Source organism: Saccostrea echinata, unplaced genomic scaffold, assembly GCF_033153115.1.
Source record: "Saccostrea echinata isolate AGI-Se365-2 ecotype Australia unplaced genomic scaffold, CSIRO_AGI_Sech_v1 ptg000086l, whole genome shotgun sequence".
Classification (NCBI taxonomy): Eukaryota; Metazoa; Mollusca; class Bivalvia; order Ostreida; family Ostreidae; genus Saccostrea; species Saccostrea echinata.
This window is the reverse complement of record NW_026889835.1, coordinates 81,908-100,608: the sequence shown is the minus strand read 5'-3', so window position 1 is coordinate 100,608 and position 18,701 is coordinate 81,908. Positions and strand designations below refer to the sequence as shown.

The following is an 18,701-nucleotide window of genomic DNA, read 5'->3' as shown; positions in this document are numbered from 1 at the left end:
ATTAAAGTCTTAAAATCTTGGTGTATTTTTAGCTTCCCTAAATGAAGTCAAGTTTTCATGCTATACCCCTGTTCTGTGCATCTCAAGTTAAAGGTTATGAACAGGTCCTTTTTGGAGCAGGTCCCTTTGAGAATGACTGTAAGCACTTGACCTAGTCCTAACTTAAATGAACAATGCATTAATACATGTAACACCACCAGCCTTGCTTTTTATGTTCAAATGATAATTATGTTTATTTTCTTGATACAAGAATAGATTAAATTTTTTTTTAAATTTTGTAGCAGGGTCCCTTCATTAGTTTAAAAAAGGCCTTTTAGACTTGTCTTACCTATAGATAATATTCACAGAGGTAAGCTGTATTTTTTTAAGTAGATGCTGTCATAAGACAGTATTACTCGCATGTAAGTGATTGCTTCTGAATTTATTCTCCTTTGTATCTGAGTAACTAGTGAAGAATTAATAATATTTATTTCGTAATTTACATAAATATACATGTTTCAAATTGAGCATAAAATGCTCAGATGAACATGTGTGTTCACATGGGTCTTTTAAATTGGCATTATCAGTTTGAAACTAAAGAATTTAAGTATAAGTTCTGTTTAAAAAGGAGTCTTGGAAAGAAAGTTTCCGTGTTGAAAAATTAAGGAATAAAATTTTCGGCCCCAATGGCCTCAGGGATGGAAAAGAAAATTGCAAAAGCTTATTGCATATCAGTTGAAAATGTAAGAGGCGTTCTAGAGATATGTCTTTTACGACAATTGGCCTCCCCTCCCCTATAAAACCGAAGGACATCCCTAATCTTATTTCAAGATTGTGAGGTGAATTGACCACTGCATAAAAAATACGAGGGTTTTTAGAAACCATGCCTTTCGTAAAAGAAAAAAAAGGTCATTTTTTGAACCCCTATTGACTTCCAGAGTGAAAGTGAAGTTGCACTTCTACGGGACACCGCCAATCATAAAAACAAGATGATTTGTCTACTATGTAGAATATAAGAGTTCTGGGAACAAGATTTTTATAGAGAAACATTGTTCTTCGACCCAAAATATCCCCCACCCCCATCCCCCGCGTGTAAATTCTACTGCCTATCTGTATGACACCACGTATATCATATTCTTAAATATGAATTGACTAAGTATGCTAAAAATGACAGAGGCGCAGAGGAAGAAGATTTTGTAGAAAAATATCGTTTTTTGATCCCCATTTGCCTTCCAGTTGACTATGAAAATCGCACATCTAAAGGAAACCATCCATCATATTCTAAAAGATGAGATGGCTTTATCGTAAAATATTTAAGAGCAGTTTGAGGAAGAAAATACTGTGAGAGACGGACAGACAGACCAGAATATGCCTGAACTTTCTATAGAGAGTGCAGATATAATTACATATGTTTCTACAACCTTTTGTTATAATTACATATGTTTCTACAACCTTTTGTATGCACTTCTTTTGGGGAAAAACACAAGGAGGGCAATAAGCAGCAGTGTTAATTTTCATATTTTATTCCTAATCAAACCATCCATTAAAAGAAATGGTAAATATTTTTTTAAGGCTGATATATATATGTGCAAAATTATGTAAAATGTCTCTTTATAGAAACAAATCGAGACGACAGAGCAATATTCCATCACTTTCAATGCAGAGAGAAGTAGATGCTATACACTGTGTTTGCCCCTATTTGTAGTTTCCTTCGTACTTCTGTAAGTTCTGAGAACATCGTGTTTGTAGGGAAAAAAGAAAAGAAAAGCGTCACTTTTCGACCCAAATTAAACTTCTGCAACTTTTTTGCACATCTACATGGCACCATCAATCATATTGTAATTCAAGAAGCTGATTTTTAGGAAGTAGACAGACGGGCAGTCGAGTATAACAAGTGACACTCGGGCCCATTTCTATAGAAACCCGTTTTTCGGCTCCTAATTGAACCCAAGAAAGAAAAGTATACAAGTATTCCAAAATCTTATTTGCACACCTAAAGACACTAACAAGCACATTCCAATAGTAGATTTGGCTACTGTGTAAAATGTAGGGCCTCTGGGAACAGGTCTGTATTTCTTCTTCTAGAAAATCGTCATTTCCGACCGGCCCCAGTTTGCTTTCGGGATGAAAATGAAAATTCCAAAACCTTACTGCACATTTACAGGGCATCACAAATCATATTCCAAAAGATTTTGTGGTTACTGCGCATAGGCGTCGAAACCGGGGGGGGGGGGGGGGGGGGGCTTAGCCCCCCCCAACTTTTTTTGCAAAGATCGACATAATATAGGCATTGAAAATTGGGGCTTACCTTTTCTCGCTGGTTTAGCCCCCCCCCCACTTTCAATTAGCCACCCCACTTTCAATTTGCTTCCGACGCCTATGCTGCGTAAAATCTAAATAGAATTCTGGGAACCAGGTTATTAGAAAAACGTTGTTTTACCCCCAATTTCCTCAAGGATGAAAATGAAGACTCTGAAACATATCATATTCCAAAAGATGATTTGGCTATGTGTAAAATGTAAGAAGAGTTCTGGGTACCAGGTTTGTTTGTTTTTTTAAATCGCCTTCTTCCAACCCCCTATAGCTATTGGCACCGAGGATGAAAATTCTGAAACCTTACTGCACAACCAACCATTTTCCAGAAGATGAATTGGATAAGTGCAAAAAGTAAGAAGAGTTTTGGAGAAAAAGAAAATTCGACACATTATTGTACAGACACTACCAGTCGTTTTCACAAAAATGACTTTGCTTCTGTGTAAAATGTTAGAGGAAATACGGGAACAAAGTTTATGTAGAAAACCTACCCCTAGTTGGATCTCGGGATGAAAATTCCGAAACCTTGCTGCACATTTTCAGTACATCACCGATCATAGCCCAAATGCAACATGTTAAGAAGAAGAGATCTGATAACCATGCTATTGTAGGAAAAACGTAACCTCCAATCATTATTGCCCACTAGATGAAAATGGAAATATCTTAGAACACCACCTAATCATACTCTAAAAGAAAATTTGCCTACTTCGTAAAGTGATATGTTAAAGAATTTTTCGGTATAAGGTTTTTATGGGGAAAAAAACGTCGTTTTCCAATCCCCAGTTTGCTCTGAGGATGAAAATGAAAATTCCAAAACCTTATCGCACATTTACAGGACATCATATTCCAGATATGAAGAGTACATTTAAAGGCAAGCACTTATGTGCTTCTATTACGGATTTTGTTCTTTCTATATGCATGTGTTGTATATTTTTTCTATTCGTATGTTACCCTTTTCATCCGTTTTTTTATAGGGAGATTTCGGGTATAGTGTCGTTATCCCGGTCCCAGGATCATAAAACAAACTTAGACTTAAGTCAAATTTTCAATCACCTGTAAAATGTTTATTAATTGTTGAATTTATCTCTAAATTTGCAGACAACAACACTTTTGTAAAGCAATATTGAAAAATATTTTAATTTTGCTTTGATTGACTTTTACAAAAACTAAATAGAACATAAAGATTTTGACTTAAGCTCAAGATGTTTCATGATCCCGGGGCCTGGTCCACCCGTTTCTCTTCTTCCCAAAACTCCTCTTACAATTTATAAATTGGAATATGAATGGTGATGTCCTGTATAGATGTGAAATAAGGTTTCAGAATATTCATTTTCATCCATGGGGCAAATTTGGGGTCGAAAAACTTTTTTTATACAAAAGCCGTGTTTCCAGAACTCCTCTTGCACTTAATACAGCAGCCAAATCATCTTTTGAAATATGATTGGTGATGTCCTGGTATAAAAAAGAAAAAAAAAGAAAAATTCTTTCTAATAGGAGGGGGCCCACATTGAGGTTACTCTGCGCAAGGAAAGTTTATTCTGTGCAAGCAGCTTTGTTTATAACACGACTGTTAACTCAATTCCTTAAACGTCAAATTTAGGGATGTCAATTTTGTCAATAATTCATATTCGAATATTCAATGAAAATATTCGAATATATTCGAATATTCGATAAAAGAAATAAAATCTGGATTATTTTAAATGTACATCATCATACTCTAATGGCAGGTTTTTGCGTCGGTATTTTGGAAGTAAAACTGAATGTAGACTTTTGTAGGTACACAATAAGGAATTCTACATTTGATATTTGTCAGTGTTTAAAATAGATAATTCATTTAAGTGTATACAACCGAAATATTATCTTAACAAATGATATTTATCATAAGACCGCGGAACATTAACTGGCAAAATTGGAAGTATACAACTTACGTCTTTTCCATCTGTTACAGACAAAACATTTAATGATAGACAATGAAATGGGCGGGTACAATTCGGCACGGACGTCCGAGAAAACATTGGATTGAAATTCTAGTTTGAAATTCATTTTCAATCCATCTGAGCTGTTTAAAACGCAGAGTGTTAATTTATGATCCAAAGCCAAATAATTTCAATTCCCAAGTACATGTTGTTTGAAATTCATATTTATCATTGTTTATATGAGTTTTTAGCCTATACGTAAAAGTCATAGAAGACAGTGGTTATTTTTTCATGGGATGGCTATTTGATTCTAAAAAGGGGGGGGGGGGGATTGTCGAGTCAGATCATGCCTTCACATGACAAAATATATTTATTTCTAAGATGACAAGAGGTATTTTCTCTAGTTTTATCTTCACTGAAAAATGTTTGACAATCAAAAACAGGGATGGGTTGTCCAAATAAAAAAAAGACTTCCTTTTTTATTTCCAAGATCGTTCAGCCCCCTCTACCCCCCCCCCCCCTCCCAACACATGCATGCACACACCTAATAGAATTCAAATATTTGTCCGTTTATATTTCTTTATAAACACTGGTCAGAAATACTGATTTATATATTTAAACTTCAAAATATTCCGAAATTGAAATTATTTGTCTTTTGAATCATAAATTCACAGTCTGCTTTTTAAACAGCTCAGGTGGATTGAAAATGAGTTTCAAACTAGAATTTCAATCCAATGTTTTCTCGGACGTCCGTGCAGAATTGTACCCGCCCAATCCATTATCTATTATTAAATGTTTTGATTGTAACAGATGAAAATGACGTAAGCTGCATATTTCCAATTTTGCCAGTTAATGTTCCGCGGTCTTAGGCGTCGGAACCGGGGGGGGGGGGGTGGGTAACCCCCTCCCCCTTTGTTTTGCAAAGATAGACATAATATAGATATTGGAAACTGGGGCTTAGCCCTCCAAACGTTTTTTTAGTTGTTGGTTTGCCCCTCCCCCTTTCAATTTGCTTCCGACGCTTTTGTATGTACAAGCTCAAACTGACAAACCAGTCGTCTAACCAGGGGCAAGATTGATCTTTACTCTTCAGATTTAAAAACACGGAATAAATTACAATTATCTGCTTAATAAGAGATATAATATAATCTTTATACAATGTTTTGAAAACATAAACAAACACTTCCATAGACAATTTTCCTAGGTCATTACGTTCCCGATAATGATTTTAAAATTCAGGAATGTAAACAACCCCAGATAATCAAGTAATTGATGCATTATTCTGAAATTGAGCCCTTTACAATATTACAGGCTGATTCTATCAAAGATGTACTTCAATGATCAATAAAATTTAATTTTATAAGTACACTCTTCACGTGTCTCTTAGACATTCAAGAAGAGTTTCATTTCAATGCCCTCGATTCTAATCCGATCATATAAAACTATTGAAAGTACTTTTTGTCTTATACATTAATGATACTTGTTTATTTCTTTTATACCGTACTCAAAATGAAATAATTTAGAAGATCTATAATATAAAAAGTATTGAAAGAAATAAGAGGATCGCTAGTAAATAAAACGGGGATGATTCCAGCATTGTTCTAATTAAAATTTATTATCTCTTTTTTTTGTGAAATCTAAAAAACATCGAATATTCGAATTTTAAATTCATATTCGAATATAAACTCATCGAATGAATATTCGAATGTTCGAATATTCGTTGACATCCCTAGTTAAATTTCTGATGATGTCGATTGAAACACTTTCAGCCTTCCCGTGCGACACTCTGCAACCCAGAGCTTATTTTCGCCATCAACGCTAACATCACAGGGTCGGGAAAGCCCGTCACTTCGGTCAAGCAAACACGTTAGGAATTTTCCATTGTCACTTACTAAAATGACTTCATGGTTCCCATAGTCCACTACAACAATGTTACCTCCAACCTCGGTATCGATGCCACGAGGATCAAACGGCGAACGACCGTCAGCATCACTTCCGCTATATTCAAATTTCTTATTGCCATTGGCATCTAGCACAATGACCGCGCGTTTCCCTGTGTCGGAAATGCAGAGATCAAAATTGGAATTTTGGCAAATGTAACTTGGTTGTTCAAAAAGCCGGTTCCCATCCAAATCATTTATGAACTCTTGTGACAATTCTCCGCCTTTCTTGAATTTTGCAACTTTTCCGTTTTGGTTTTCGACAAGGCACACAAACACCTCATCCTCCTTTCCACAACAAAGACCTTTTGGATTCCAGTCAGTTCGAAAAATTACTACCATTTCCTTGGTTTCAATTGTTAATTGCTTCACTGACCTGTCATAAAAGTCGGAGAAAATGATGTCATAGTCCTTTGTAATGGTCAAATCAGAGGGCCCAGTTGTCTCACAGTCCGTGGAAATCGTATCACATTCTCCACTTTGCAAGTCCATCAGTTTAATATCTGGATGCTGTCCACTTATCCACGCCTTTGCTGGGGACACACAGTTCACGGATGTCAGAACACTGTAACTTCTTTTGAAGTGTTGCACGCTTTTCGCTGAGTTTGTCATGGATGTGCTCCTGCTGATAGGTTTTGACGGAGTTTGGTCAGTAGCCTTGGTAGGAACAGTGCTTGATGCTGGGATTGACAAGATGTTCTCCAAACTACTTAGCAGAGCTGCCTTGGTATCTGCGCGTTTTGTCTTTTGTCTTATTTTTCTTATTTTAGTGTGTTTTATTGATGACGACTGAAGTTCGCCAAAAAATTTGCTTAGCTTTGCTTTGTCCATTTTACCGCCTTTGAAGAAGGGAGGAGAGTACTTAAGAGTGTCTGGAATAGACCTAAAACTAGAAATTCCCGGATTAGCTCTTCGAAATAGAATTAAGTCAGATTCATATCTTGTATGCAGTTGGCCTTCATATAGGCTGGCTGTTTTCTGTAACCTTGACAGGATACCATCAATTTGAGCTATGTGTTCCTGAAATGCTTTAACATCTTTTTTCTCCATTTCTTGAAGTTCGATTACAGCCTCCTCGAAGAACTTGTCTATTTGTTCCTTTACCTTTTCGGCCCTGCCTTTTAGATACTGTACGACCATCTGACATCTAGATGGAATACTTTCCTTTGTCGATTTTGCAGCTTGAACTATCAGTTCTACTTCGGGGTAAATTTTGCTTCTCATCTCCCCTATATCGTCTACAATAGCAGCCTTGTCTTCCTCGAACAAGACGGACATGTTAACCATTTTATGTTTGTTATGGAAATCTATAATACATGTTGTACATACTGGTACTCGGCAGTCATAACAGCAAACCTCGTATCTATTTCTGGAGTGATGCTTGCAGAACCCTTGTACCTTTTCCAGTTTTGTAGACTTTATTTCTGAATTGGAGTGAATGTTATGATGAATCTTTTCGCAGATCGCACAGATGCGGTCGTTGCAGGTCTTACAAACATACTCCGCATTACTTGCTCTGCAGAATTCACATCGCACAGGATCTTGTGCTAACATTGAAGAATTTTCTGCCATCTTTTTTATTTTACTGAAATAAAAAATACAAAATATAATAAGATTATAACACTTTTTTATCAACTTTTATTTAATAAAAAAAAAGCATATATTTTCGAATTATAACGTTAAACTTCTTTTATCTAAAGACTCAATTGGCTTTAAAGCTTGTACATTTTCCTTATTTTGTCTTTGTAACAACTTCAACTAAACTTCTCGATCACTCCCCATTACGTTAAAAGATTAAACTTGAGGGTGGAAAGGGCGGTGTACATGATTTAGATACAAGTGCAAACTTACATACTTACAAAATCACGGGCTAAACAGATATCAATCATTATTTTTTACATTAGTAATTAGAATTGCTGAAAACATTACAGGATTAGATTTAGAAGCCCAAGAAGGTAAAAAAATGTCCAAGTGGTGTTCATGTTCCTGTTAATTTATTTATTTCTTTGTCTATTTGTCTGTATATTTTTTGGTTCATTAATTCGTTTGTCTTGTTTCACTATATATTATAGACTTGTATTATGATCAGGAAGGATTTTAACTCTTTTATTTCGTAAACGTCTTGTTTTCGATATTAACACGACCTTCATCTTAAACAATTTAAGAACTGGATGATGGGAACCAAAATAATAATAAACTCTAACAATAAAACAATTCCTTATCTACGCAATATTAAAAATGGTGTTGTTTTACCGGAATAATTATGTAGCTAGCATATTAATTTATTTTTTAACACGTTGGAAGTCTTGTAATTGAGAATTAACAACAGGAAAAATACAGTACATAAAAGTAACGGTAAATAGTTTAAGAATCGCTTATATAACACACAAATACTTACTTCGTACACACTTCCCGAGCACCAAAAGAATGACAAAGAAATAAAGGGTTTCCGTTAAATATATGTATATAATTATATATATGAATGTGGGTTAGTAAAATTTTTTGAATGATTTCCGTGTTTATTTTCGCTCTAATATAAAATTCAAGGGTTATTTCAAAGCACCGACATCACTAAAGTTAACTCAAGTGCTCACATTTGAAAGTCAACATCTACCCTTTATGATGTGACACTTTATTAACGCCCTAATCCTAATTTTGTTAGTGTAAAAAGGTAAATGATGGAAAAACAGGGAAAAAATGAGCGCATTTTTTTTTATTTGAGGTACATTGAAAGCAGTTGTATTGAAGTCTAAAATATACACTACAATATTTTTCAGTACACCGACACCTTTAATAGTTACACAATATTCTGAAATAAGACCATTTAATCGTTTTTCTTTGTTTATTCAATAAACGTTAATCAAAGAACTATACGCTAAGTATATACTAGTACTTCCCTATTTAAATTCAACAAATTCTAGACAAATTAAATTGAGGTGGAAGTCACAACAACTTTTTCCATATATATTTTAATAACCTCAATAACTCTAATATTTTGAACTTTTTCGGTCATATTGACCTCAAGATAATGAAGTTTGACTTTATTTTAAATAACAACTCACAACAGCTAGAGGTCGAAAAATAGTTGAAAGTGTCCATTTGCAGTTTGTAAATGTGACCTTGAACTTGCCAAAATGACCCTGGTTTAAAAATTGTTGAAAGTGTCCATTTGCAGTTTGTAAATGTGACCTTGAACTTGCCAAAAAAGTTTTTAAAAAAAGACTCATCCTCTGGTCATGAGTAATCTTCGCGTGAAATTTGGACATCCAATGTTTCTCCATTAGAAAGATATCTGACATGAATGTCACACTTTTCTGTCTGTGCCATAATAACCTTAGGTCAAGGCTATGACATACTTTTAGCTCATGAATAATTTTTGTTTGAAGTTTCAACTTCTGACAAAAAGAATAATATTTTTATTACCAGTGACAATGAAATTGCCAGAATGACCTTGAGTCGAGGTCATATCACAATTTAAAGACATTAGTAATATTTGTGTGAAGTATGAACTTCAAATGTTTATTTATTAGAAACTTATGAACTAGACACACTGAATACTTTTTCTGCTGGTGACCTTGAATTTGCCAAAATGACATTGGGTTAGATCATAGCACACACTTAGGTCATAAGCAATCATGTCATATATCAACTTCTAATAAGCCTCAGTTTGAGAGTTATAGACAGAACACATAACACAGTGATGTTGAACTTGCAGGGATGACCCTGGGTCTTAGTCAATACATGTATACCCTCAGATCATATACAATATTTGTGATAAGTGTAAGTCTCTAAAAATCTCCATTACAACATATGGTCAATACAGGAATTAAACATTTTTTTTCAAGTGACCTTAAACTTGATCAAACAACCCTGATTCAAGGTCATGACACACTTTCAGATCATAAGCAATCTCATGAAGTATGAACTTCAAATGATTGTCCATAGAAAAATGTAGATCGGACAAGAATTTTATACTATTTCTTCAAGTCACCTTTAACTTGTTGGAGTGACCCTGGGTTAAGGTCAAGACACACCCTTCCAATGATTACAAAGTTATAGCCCAGAAAAGATTTCATGGACAGAAGGACAGATGTGCAGGGTGATTCCTATATCCCAAACAACAACCAAACATTGTTTAAGGGAATTAAAATTAAACTTAATACAAGGTTGGATCCATGGATTTTTTGGGGGAGGGGTATCATTTTCAGTAAAAAAAAAAGATTATGGATATAGGTGGGGGATATGCTTTCACAGAAAAAAACTCTTTTCTTCATGTACATATCTTTTTTAAACTTTTCAAACCACTTTCCTGGGGGGTGGGGTGGGTCCAAAGTTATTTTCAGCTTACTTTACTATGCTAGAACACAGCAAATCATATCCCTTCCTCTGGATCCACCTTTGAAATGCATGTCATCATGGATGACAATTACTTTCCAAATAAGATTATTAGTGGATTTGTATCATGAATGGTTAACCTGGTGCTTGATTTACGAAAGTTGTATCATTAATGAGTGCTTAATGAGAAGGGATTCATACAAAATATATGATAAAATTATATGTATGACATGAAAATATCATGTAGTTAGAAAAAGATAAAAACTATAAACTTCGAAATTGAAAAACTGCATCATGGACTAAACTTTTGGACATCTGTTACTGTAGTTAATATAAAATTAAAAAAGTGCATGTGAATGCCAGTGGCATATCAGTTTTAAAATTTCACTTTCTTGGGAATAAATATTTCAATGAAACCTAGCTTCTAATGTGCGATCAAAGTTGTTAAAAATGTTTTCAATATTTCAATATTTCTAATCTAAAGCCCATCCCTTCCTTTGGGGACTACGATATGCACAAAGAATCTTAACCAAAGCTGTAACAAATCCTCCTTTAGTATTTTTAATTATAATTCTTGAATAATCATGAACATGGAAACCACAGTAAAAGTTCATTTTATTTGATAAACATTGATTCCACTGAGTTAGACACACATTAAACAAATAATTTTTGGTGACAGGGTTTCATTTACTGCCTGAATAATAAAATTTGATGTAAAGGACAACTCATACTATATTTCTGCTACCTCTGTTGCATTCATTAATTTTACTTCATACCTGTACATACAAATTAATTTCTCTTCTTAATATTCATATTAATAGTGATATCAAAATGTCATGAAACATTGCTTTTATATCACATTTTGCCAGCAAATGCAAAGCATTTAAATGTCTAGTTCATCAGCATCAAGCTTTGACGACCATTCAACAAGGTTGTCCACTTCATCTTCCCAGGGTTCCTCTTTCCTTTCCTTGGTTGGTGGGGGTTGAACTGATGGAGCTGATAAAATAAGTTTTTGAGGGTAAATATTACGTGGATACATATGAAGTTTAAATATACATACAGTCAAAGCTCATTATCTTGAACTTGATGTGTCTGAGAAAAAAAAATTCAAGATATCTGAGAGTTTGAGATAGAGATTATAATACCCGGTACATAAAGAGATGCAGTTTGGGACTTTAAAACTTACTTCGACATGTTATTTGAGATATCAATGCTTGAGATACAACCATAAGAATGAATAACAAAATAAACAAAGTCAAAGGTTAGTCTGTTGTGCCCCACTCCATGTGCATTTATCAGTTTGTAATGAATACCCCTTGCGTCATATTCTAAAAAGTTTAGAGTTCATCACAAGCTCTATAGCTCACATGCCTATGCAAAGCATTATCGTAATTAGAGCAATTTTTGTCAAAGCTTGACATTTTTGTTATCCTCATGAACCACTTCTCAAGTGAACTTCAAAACAGCATGTACAGTCTACTAAGAAAAAGTTTTTCTTTTTCAGGAGAGGAGAAGTCATGCTCTTTGACCCTGTGAATCCATAATCTATTTAATATGGGCACTAGATATTCATCAAACAAATCCCCACTGACTTGAAAACATCCTAACCTTAAATAATGTTTAGCTACTTAGCACTAAAGTCATGTACTTTGACTCAATGACTGTAAAAGACATCCCAGGAAAGTAAAAATGAACTATATATAGTATAAAAAAACTGTTCAAAGATTAAAGATTGACCTCAAAGCAATCTGAAGCAAGCTTTCTATTAGTGCACATTCCATTTTTTAAAGGTATTGTCTTGAAAACAATTAACATCCATTTCTAAACAAGAAAGATATACTGTAATGCCCTTTAAAACCGGCCCTTTTGCATTCATTAGTCCAAATTATTATAAATTAAAGAAGGAAAAAAACATGAGTATTTGGAATTTTTCTATGTCCATGTGCAATATCTGTTGAAAGTTTGTTTGTATATTATTGTTTAACATCCCTCTTGAGAATTTTTCACTCATACGGAGACTACACCACTTGCCGGTGGAGAGCTGCAAATTTTGTATATATACTTGGCATTCAGGGCCATTGAGCAGAGGGATCTTTTACATGCCAGCACTTACTGCGACACAGTACCTCGGTTTATACGGTCTTATCTGAAAGACCGGTCTCCACATCCCACAGTGGGATTTGAACCTGCAACGTAAGGATCAACTCCTTACTACGCAACTCTAGAGCAAACGCTCTAACCACTGTGCCATGCAGGCAACTCTGTTGAAAGTAGGTCAATGGACAAAAATCATGATCTGAAACAGGGCCCTAATTGGTGATTAATTTAATTTAATTTTGATTGGCGCATAAATTTTTTTCCTAAGTCACCAAATTGGCAACCATTTTAAATTGACTTGGCGATCGTTGAATTCCAGAAATTTTAACATTTTTAACAATTTTTTTTTTTTCTGAAGAAGAAGAAATTTAAAAGAAGAGGAAATTATTTTTTAGCAATGGACATATGTTTTCTTAGTAACTTTTTGTTTTTAGTAAGCACATGTCCCTATATTGATTACTTTTAACTTTTAAAGTTGGCACCTTTAAAAGAATTGCCTGGCGACTAAAAATTTGCAGTGGCGACTAAATTTTTTTGATGAGGCGCCAGCTGGCGCCTTAATTTTAGAGGTCACTTAGAGGCCTGTGAAAGTTTCCCACATAGAGCTAAAAACTTAGATTCACTCAGCATCTACAGATAATAATTGTTGATTGATAACTATTTCATAGGGTCATTCTGTGATGGGAGCATTCAAACATGCATGCAAAACTACATTTGGTTTTATAAGAATCATAAGGAGAAGCACATCTGACCCTTAGATAATTAATACTAGAATATGAAAAAGTAGCAGGTGGCATATTAATATTATTAATTAAATGGAAATCTTTAAAGTTTTTATCAATCTAACTATTTAAGCATATAGAGTAATAAATCTAATGATACACAGGATTGTTTTATGCTACAGTTACCTAAAATAAGATTAATTCTTTTGTTTATCAATGCAATTTATCAAATGAAAATTTCTATGAATCAATTAAAGTATGTCAAAAATAGCTTGGTACAACATGTAACAGGACATAAAACATAACATTACATGGAATCTTGGATATCATGTTTGAATTTAGATTCTCTTATTAAAATATCACTAAGGAAGTTTAATCTAAATATGCAGTCGTGTTTTTGTGTGGCCTGCAGAGCAAAGCGGTACTAAGGGATCACTTTACCTCGCGTCTGTCTGTCTAGCCATCTGTCGCACCCTATATCTTGAGAAGTGTAAGAGGTATGGATTTGAAATTTTGCATATATACTGCTTGGCACTATGGCTTTTGTAAATTATCATCATTATCAACCTCATGACCTTGACCACTGACCTACTTTTCAAAAAAGTTCATAGTACAGATATACAGCATATTTTCGACATTTAAGAGTAAAGTCTATGTTATTCAGCATGTGCATCATTTGTTATAAGACATTATGAAAAATACCAGCATTATAATTCACTTGACCTTGAAATCTCTTTTGGTGGATTGTTGGAAACATGTTTTAATGATAAATAGTTATTTTCATAATTTCAATTTAATTATTCTTTTGAGCGTGTTGAGGGTTAGGGAACCATATTTTCTTTGATTGTCAAATTTTATCACAGTCTTACATGTAACTATCCATGGATGCCATTTTTTCTTTGCAGGGATATGCATGAACTATCATGCTAACAGTAAATAAAAAGTTGACCACTCTTAGATTTAGTTATCATTAATGAAGCTACAGAGCAGGTGACACATGGGTCCGTTGGAACACTCTAGTTATAAAAAGGCTTGATGTGTTTGGATACATGAAAAAGGTGAGGATAAGGAATACTGTTCAATCTCTTAAATCCTGAAAACAATAAAAATCAAGAACAGGACAAAACATTTAATTGCCTAGAAATCATCCTTTTCCTCAATTAATTAGGATTGCAAGAAAAGTAAAACAAAAGAACCACAAGCTAAAGCAATTGACTGGAGCAAATCTCCCTAAGTGCATAACTGAAAATAAAAAGGACAGGATCTTAAAGTGTCATCAACTTTCACATTCACTTTACTGATGTTGAAGCACTCTTTATAACTCACTTGGGGAGAGTCTTGGTGGCAGATAAATCTTCTTCATTCTGTTTAATTTTGCCAATTTTGCTGCCTTCTCCTCATCAGCATTAGCCTTTACCTTAAAGTTTCCATACATGAGTGCATTATGTCTGAAATATTAAAGGTTTAGTACTGTTTCATCATCTAGAAATAAATTCTGAGAAAAGAATGAAAATTCTTTTAAAGGGAAGTAACTCTTCTTCTTACTCTTCGAGTTGTCTTTTCATTTGTTCATCAATCTCTTCTTGGGGAACTCCTAAATGTGCTTTTTGTAGTCCAGGTTTATCTTTTATTGCCTCCAATACTGTAAAATATAGAGCATTAAGTAATGAAAATTCATCTCCTAACCTTTTAAATTGTAGAATTGGAGAAGTCCTTCTATTCATTTTATGTTTCAGAAATTTTGTTTATAGAAAGGACAATTTAGCTTTAAAACATGATTGAATTTTACTTAATACACATGTACTTCAAAATAGGCAAGCAATCAAAGAATGTCATCCCTTGGGTCGATTACAATAGCAAAATAAAATATTAAACTCTTTAAAACCTGTCAAAATTTGTGTAACACACTCCAAAGTTTTTCTATGTAAATGTATGTGAAAAAATATAAAAACAAATCACTTTCCAGCCAATTCCTCTTATTCTATTTTTTTCTTACAAGGATTAGGAGTATCCATGGTAGGTTTAGAGGTAGCAATTCCACTCCAGGTTGCATGATAATCATCAAAGGACAGGCGTGTGACAGCAGCATTAGCGGTCCTTGTGGTTCCTGTGTAATGTTTCCTCTGTGCATCTGGTGTGACAAATCTGACCCGAGATTCTAGGTCCTGATGTGGAGTTACCCCAGCTGTTTGGTTAAAATGGTTGGGATCAAGTTATAAACATTCAAATAAATCAACAGAACAACAAAGAATGTGCATATCATTCCAAGTTGTCATAAACAATAAATAGAACAATGATTTCTCTTTATGTTTACATTCCCAGCAGTAATTAATTACTTTTGAAAAAAAAATTAAAACAATGGTAAATCTAGCCCTAACTAATCTTCACTTTTATGATATATGAACAAAGGGGTTTTTTTGCCAAAGAAAGAATGACCCTCTATTAAGAAAATTGCAATAAGATGTAACTGAAAACTGATGTTACAATATTTCCTGCATCCTTGGCAGTTTTAAACATACAAGTTTGTTCAACAGTGGTATTACAAGTGCTTGGGTATGGAGATAGAAATTGCTCATCATGAAAATATAGGTCATATGTACAGCACACAAACTATAGCTGTATTATACAACATCTTTGAAAGAATAGTCAAAATAAGATTATAGTTAGAAATAAACAGAAATGCTCCAAAACACTTAAAATTTAAAAGTTCTGAAAATGAGGAAAATACTGTGATGGATAGAAGAATGGATGTTGCTATCAATATACAAATATTTTTTTAGAAAGGTTAGGGTACAATGAATATTTAAATCTCAGAATTGCCAGAACAGCTGATAGATCGGATACCTTCCACTCTCTGACTAGCTGTGACACAGTCCAGCACCATTTGCTTATAGGCCTTAGGTGAATGAAGCATCATCTCTGCAGCTTCTTGATTCACAGGGCTGTCTAAATTTGGGTTGGAGAGTAAATGCTAGAAAAAAAAGAGATGTAATCTTAATTCAGAATCTTCTTAAATACATGTATGTAAAATATGATTTTAGGTAAGGTACATGTAACAAATACAGTATACAAACCTGTATTGTGACAAGGATGAAAGACAAGGAGTAAGAATCCTTCCATTTCGAAAAGTCATCTAAGAAGTCAATGCATGGTTTTCCTGTTATCATTTCAACTGTAAACAAATTAATATTTTATAAATTATCAATTGCAACACTTCTTTGATTAGTAAACTAAGTAAAAAAATCAGTACTCAATGTCAGTGCCTACAAACATTTTTGAGACATCTAGTGAAATACGCTTCTTTAATGCCATATACATGTATAAACCTTGTGAGTTTCTTGTTATTCCTGGCTTAGCCAAATATTTCATACTTCTCTCCCACTGATTTTCTCTCTTTATTTATTATTTATTTGGATAACGAATATTTTTGTTATATATGGAAACAATATATATACATGTACCCAATGCAAATCTTGGGAGAGGAGGGGGGAATCTTGAGGAGCACAAGCAAGGCAAGATAATAGAGCACTTAGGATAAGACAACTATACAGAAAATCCTCATGATAATTTTTCACTTTTATAGAAGAGTACATAATATGCAAAAACTACTTCAGGTGCAAATAATCTTAGTATTTACCATTTGGATGATAAGGAATGGTATGAAAACACACTTCCGGAGGACGAATATTGTAATGTTCATCAAATTTTATGTAAAGTCTGAATACACCACCTGCAATGAACATTAATAAATGAAATAAATATCACAATTCATAAAACATGTTCTTTTGGTATCATCCTTTCGTATCTTCAGGAAAAGGACTGATAATAAATATAATCAATGAGATATTGTATATTTTCCCATCTATCTGGAGCACTAAAATACACTTAAATTTATTCCTATCACTGGGAAATTACAATTTTATATAATGGAATCTTCAAGAAATTATTCATCATCACTCATACTTTAAAAATTGAAGTTGAAATATATATTATGTAGATATGGGCCTACTAAGCTAGAAAATACCATCCTTTTTCAATTATAATAAAAGTTCCATTAATAAATAAACAATGCAATCATTTCATTAAAAAGAATAATACAAACATTCTGCATTTATCATTTTTAAGAATCTATATAAAAAAATTATTTCATGTTACATACCATCCCATATTGAATCTTTTAGTCCTTTTACTTTAGCTACCCACTCAAAAATACTGTCATCTTGTAAAGGTATGGCTTCTATACCCTTAAAAATGAATGATACATGTACTTATGCAGCTTCTCTGTTTACTGAAATAATATCTTGCAGAAAATACAAATGCAACTGAATTTCTTAATTAATCTAAAAGAACAAGACACTGACCCTTATCTCTCTGATGATATGTGAGGACTAACCCAAATCTCCCAGGCAGATGCTAGACTAACTCTAATCAGTCAAGTAATGTGCAAAGACTAACTCTGATCTCTGAGATGGATGTGAGACTAATCCTAATCAGTTGAATACTTGTGCAAGAACTAACCCCAATCTCTCAGGTGGGTGCAAGACTAACCCTATAACCAGTCAAGTAGTGTGCAAGACTAACCCTTATCAGTTGAGTGACATAAATCTTACATCATAGTGCAATGACCCCGCAGATCTTGTGCATCTGGGGATCCATAAAGTCTACCCATGTCTAATTTAAAAATTGGCGCTTTTTCAAATGAGAGGCAGATTGAATTTTTCAGTGCTTCTTATATAAAATAACTTGAATTTTGAGATTTTAATGATTTCTAAAGATACGAATAGAGAATAAACCTAAAATCTCACTCCGTATTCTACAGTAAAACATAAGACATCAATTTATTCCAAATTTTACTGCTTTGGATTAAAATTCCCAATTGGAAGGGTACAGGACTCTGTATATAAAAGTTTCGATTAAGCCCTGGTATATACATATACATGTATGTAAATAAATTGTAAATAGAACATATCTGCCTTAATTATTCTTGAACATTATCACGTTACAAAAGCCATACTTTACCCATGGTTGATCTTCAAGAAGCTTCTTGTATTCATTTTCTATCAATAGATGAGCTCTAGAATACATATCTGTAATGTAACAATAAGCTTCAACATTATCACTCGAATTATTATCAAAGATAATATGAACTGTGCTCAAACACTGTCAAAGATATGGCCAAAATCGAGCGATGTAAATAAATAGTGTGCACACTTAATAGCACTGACGCAAATATAATTTAAAAAAAAAATAAAGCTAGAATACTTCTCAGAAATAATTTTCTATCGTAAAATGTTCAGAACCTGAAATATGGATCACAAATACTTGGCAGCATTCAATATTTTCGATGTATCTCCGCCATATTTGTTTTTCTTCGCGACATCTTTCGTACCGTCTCG

At 33.7% G+C, this 18,701-nt stretch overlaps 2 protein-coding genes across 2 annotated transcripts; both read right to left on the bottom strand.

Annotated features, from left to right (window-relative positions):
- Nucleotides 1-5,926: 5,926 nt before the first annotated feature.
- LOC133177138 (uncharacterized) lies at nt 5,927-7,727 on the bottom strand. Its single transcript, XM_061312243.1, has one exon. The coding sequence runs from the start codon at nt 7,718-7,720 to the stop codon at nt 5,942-5,944; it is 1,779 nt and encodes a 592-aa protein (XP_061168227.1). The 5' UTR covers nt 7,721-7,727; the 3' UTR covers nt 5,927-5,941.
- Nucleotides 7,728-11,086: 3,359 nt separating this feature from the next.
- On the bottom strand, nt 11,087-18,701 carry LOC133176997 (ubiquitin-conjugating enzyme E2 U-like). The gene is made up of 10 exons (XM_061312072.1): nt 18,606-18,701; nt 18,325-18,392; nt 17,465-17,549; nt 16,943-17,035; nt 16,380-16,477; nt 16,150-16,276; nt 15,302-15,490; nt 14,851-14,947; nt 14,632-14,753; nt 11,087-11,482 (listed from the first exon to the last, which is right to left on the bottom strand). Exons 2-10 carry the CDS (start codon nt 18,388-18,390, stop codon nt 11,367-11,369), a joined length of 993 nt encoding a protein of 330 aa, XP_061168056.1. The 5' UTR covers nt 18,391-18,392; nt 18,606-18,701; the 3' UTR covers nt 11,087-11,366.

Excerpts from the sequence above, each read along its gene's own strand:
- LOC133176997 (XM_061312072.1), bottom strand. The coding sequence starts at position 18,390 with ATGTATTCTAGAGCTCATCTATTGATAGAAAATGAATACAAGAAGCTT. Across the intron at positions 16,478-16,942 it reads CATTCCTTATCATCCAAATG|TTGAAATGATAACAGGAAAA; the intron begins GTAAATACTAAG and ends ATTTGTTTACAG. Across the intron at positions 14,948-15,301 it reads CATGGATACTCCTAATCCTT|TATTGGAGGCAATAAAAGAT; the intron begins GTAAGAAAAAAA and ends TATATTTTACAG.
- LOC133177138 (XM_061312243.1), bottom strand. The coding sequence starts at position 7,720 with ATGGCAGAAAATTCTTCAATGTTAGCACAAGATCCTGTGCGATGTGAA.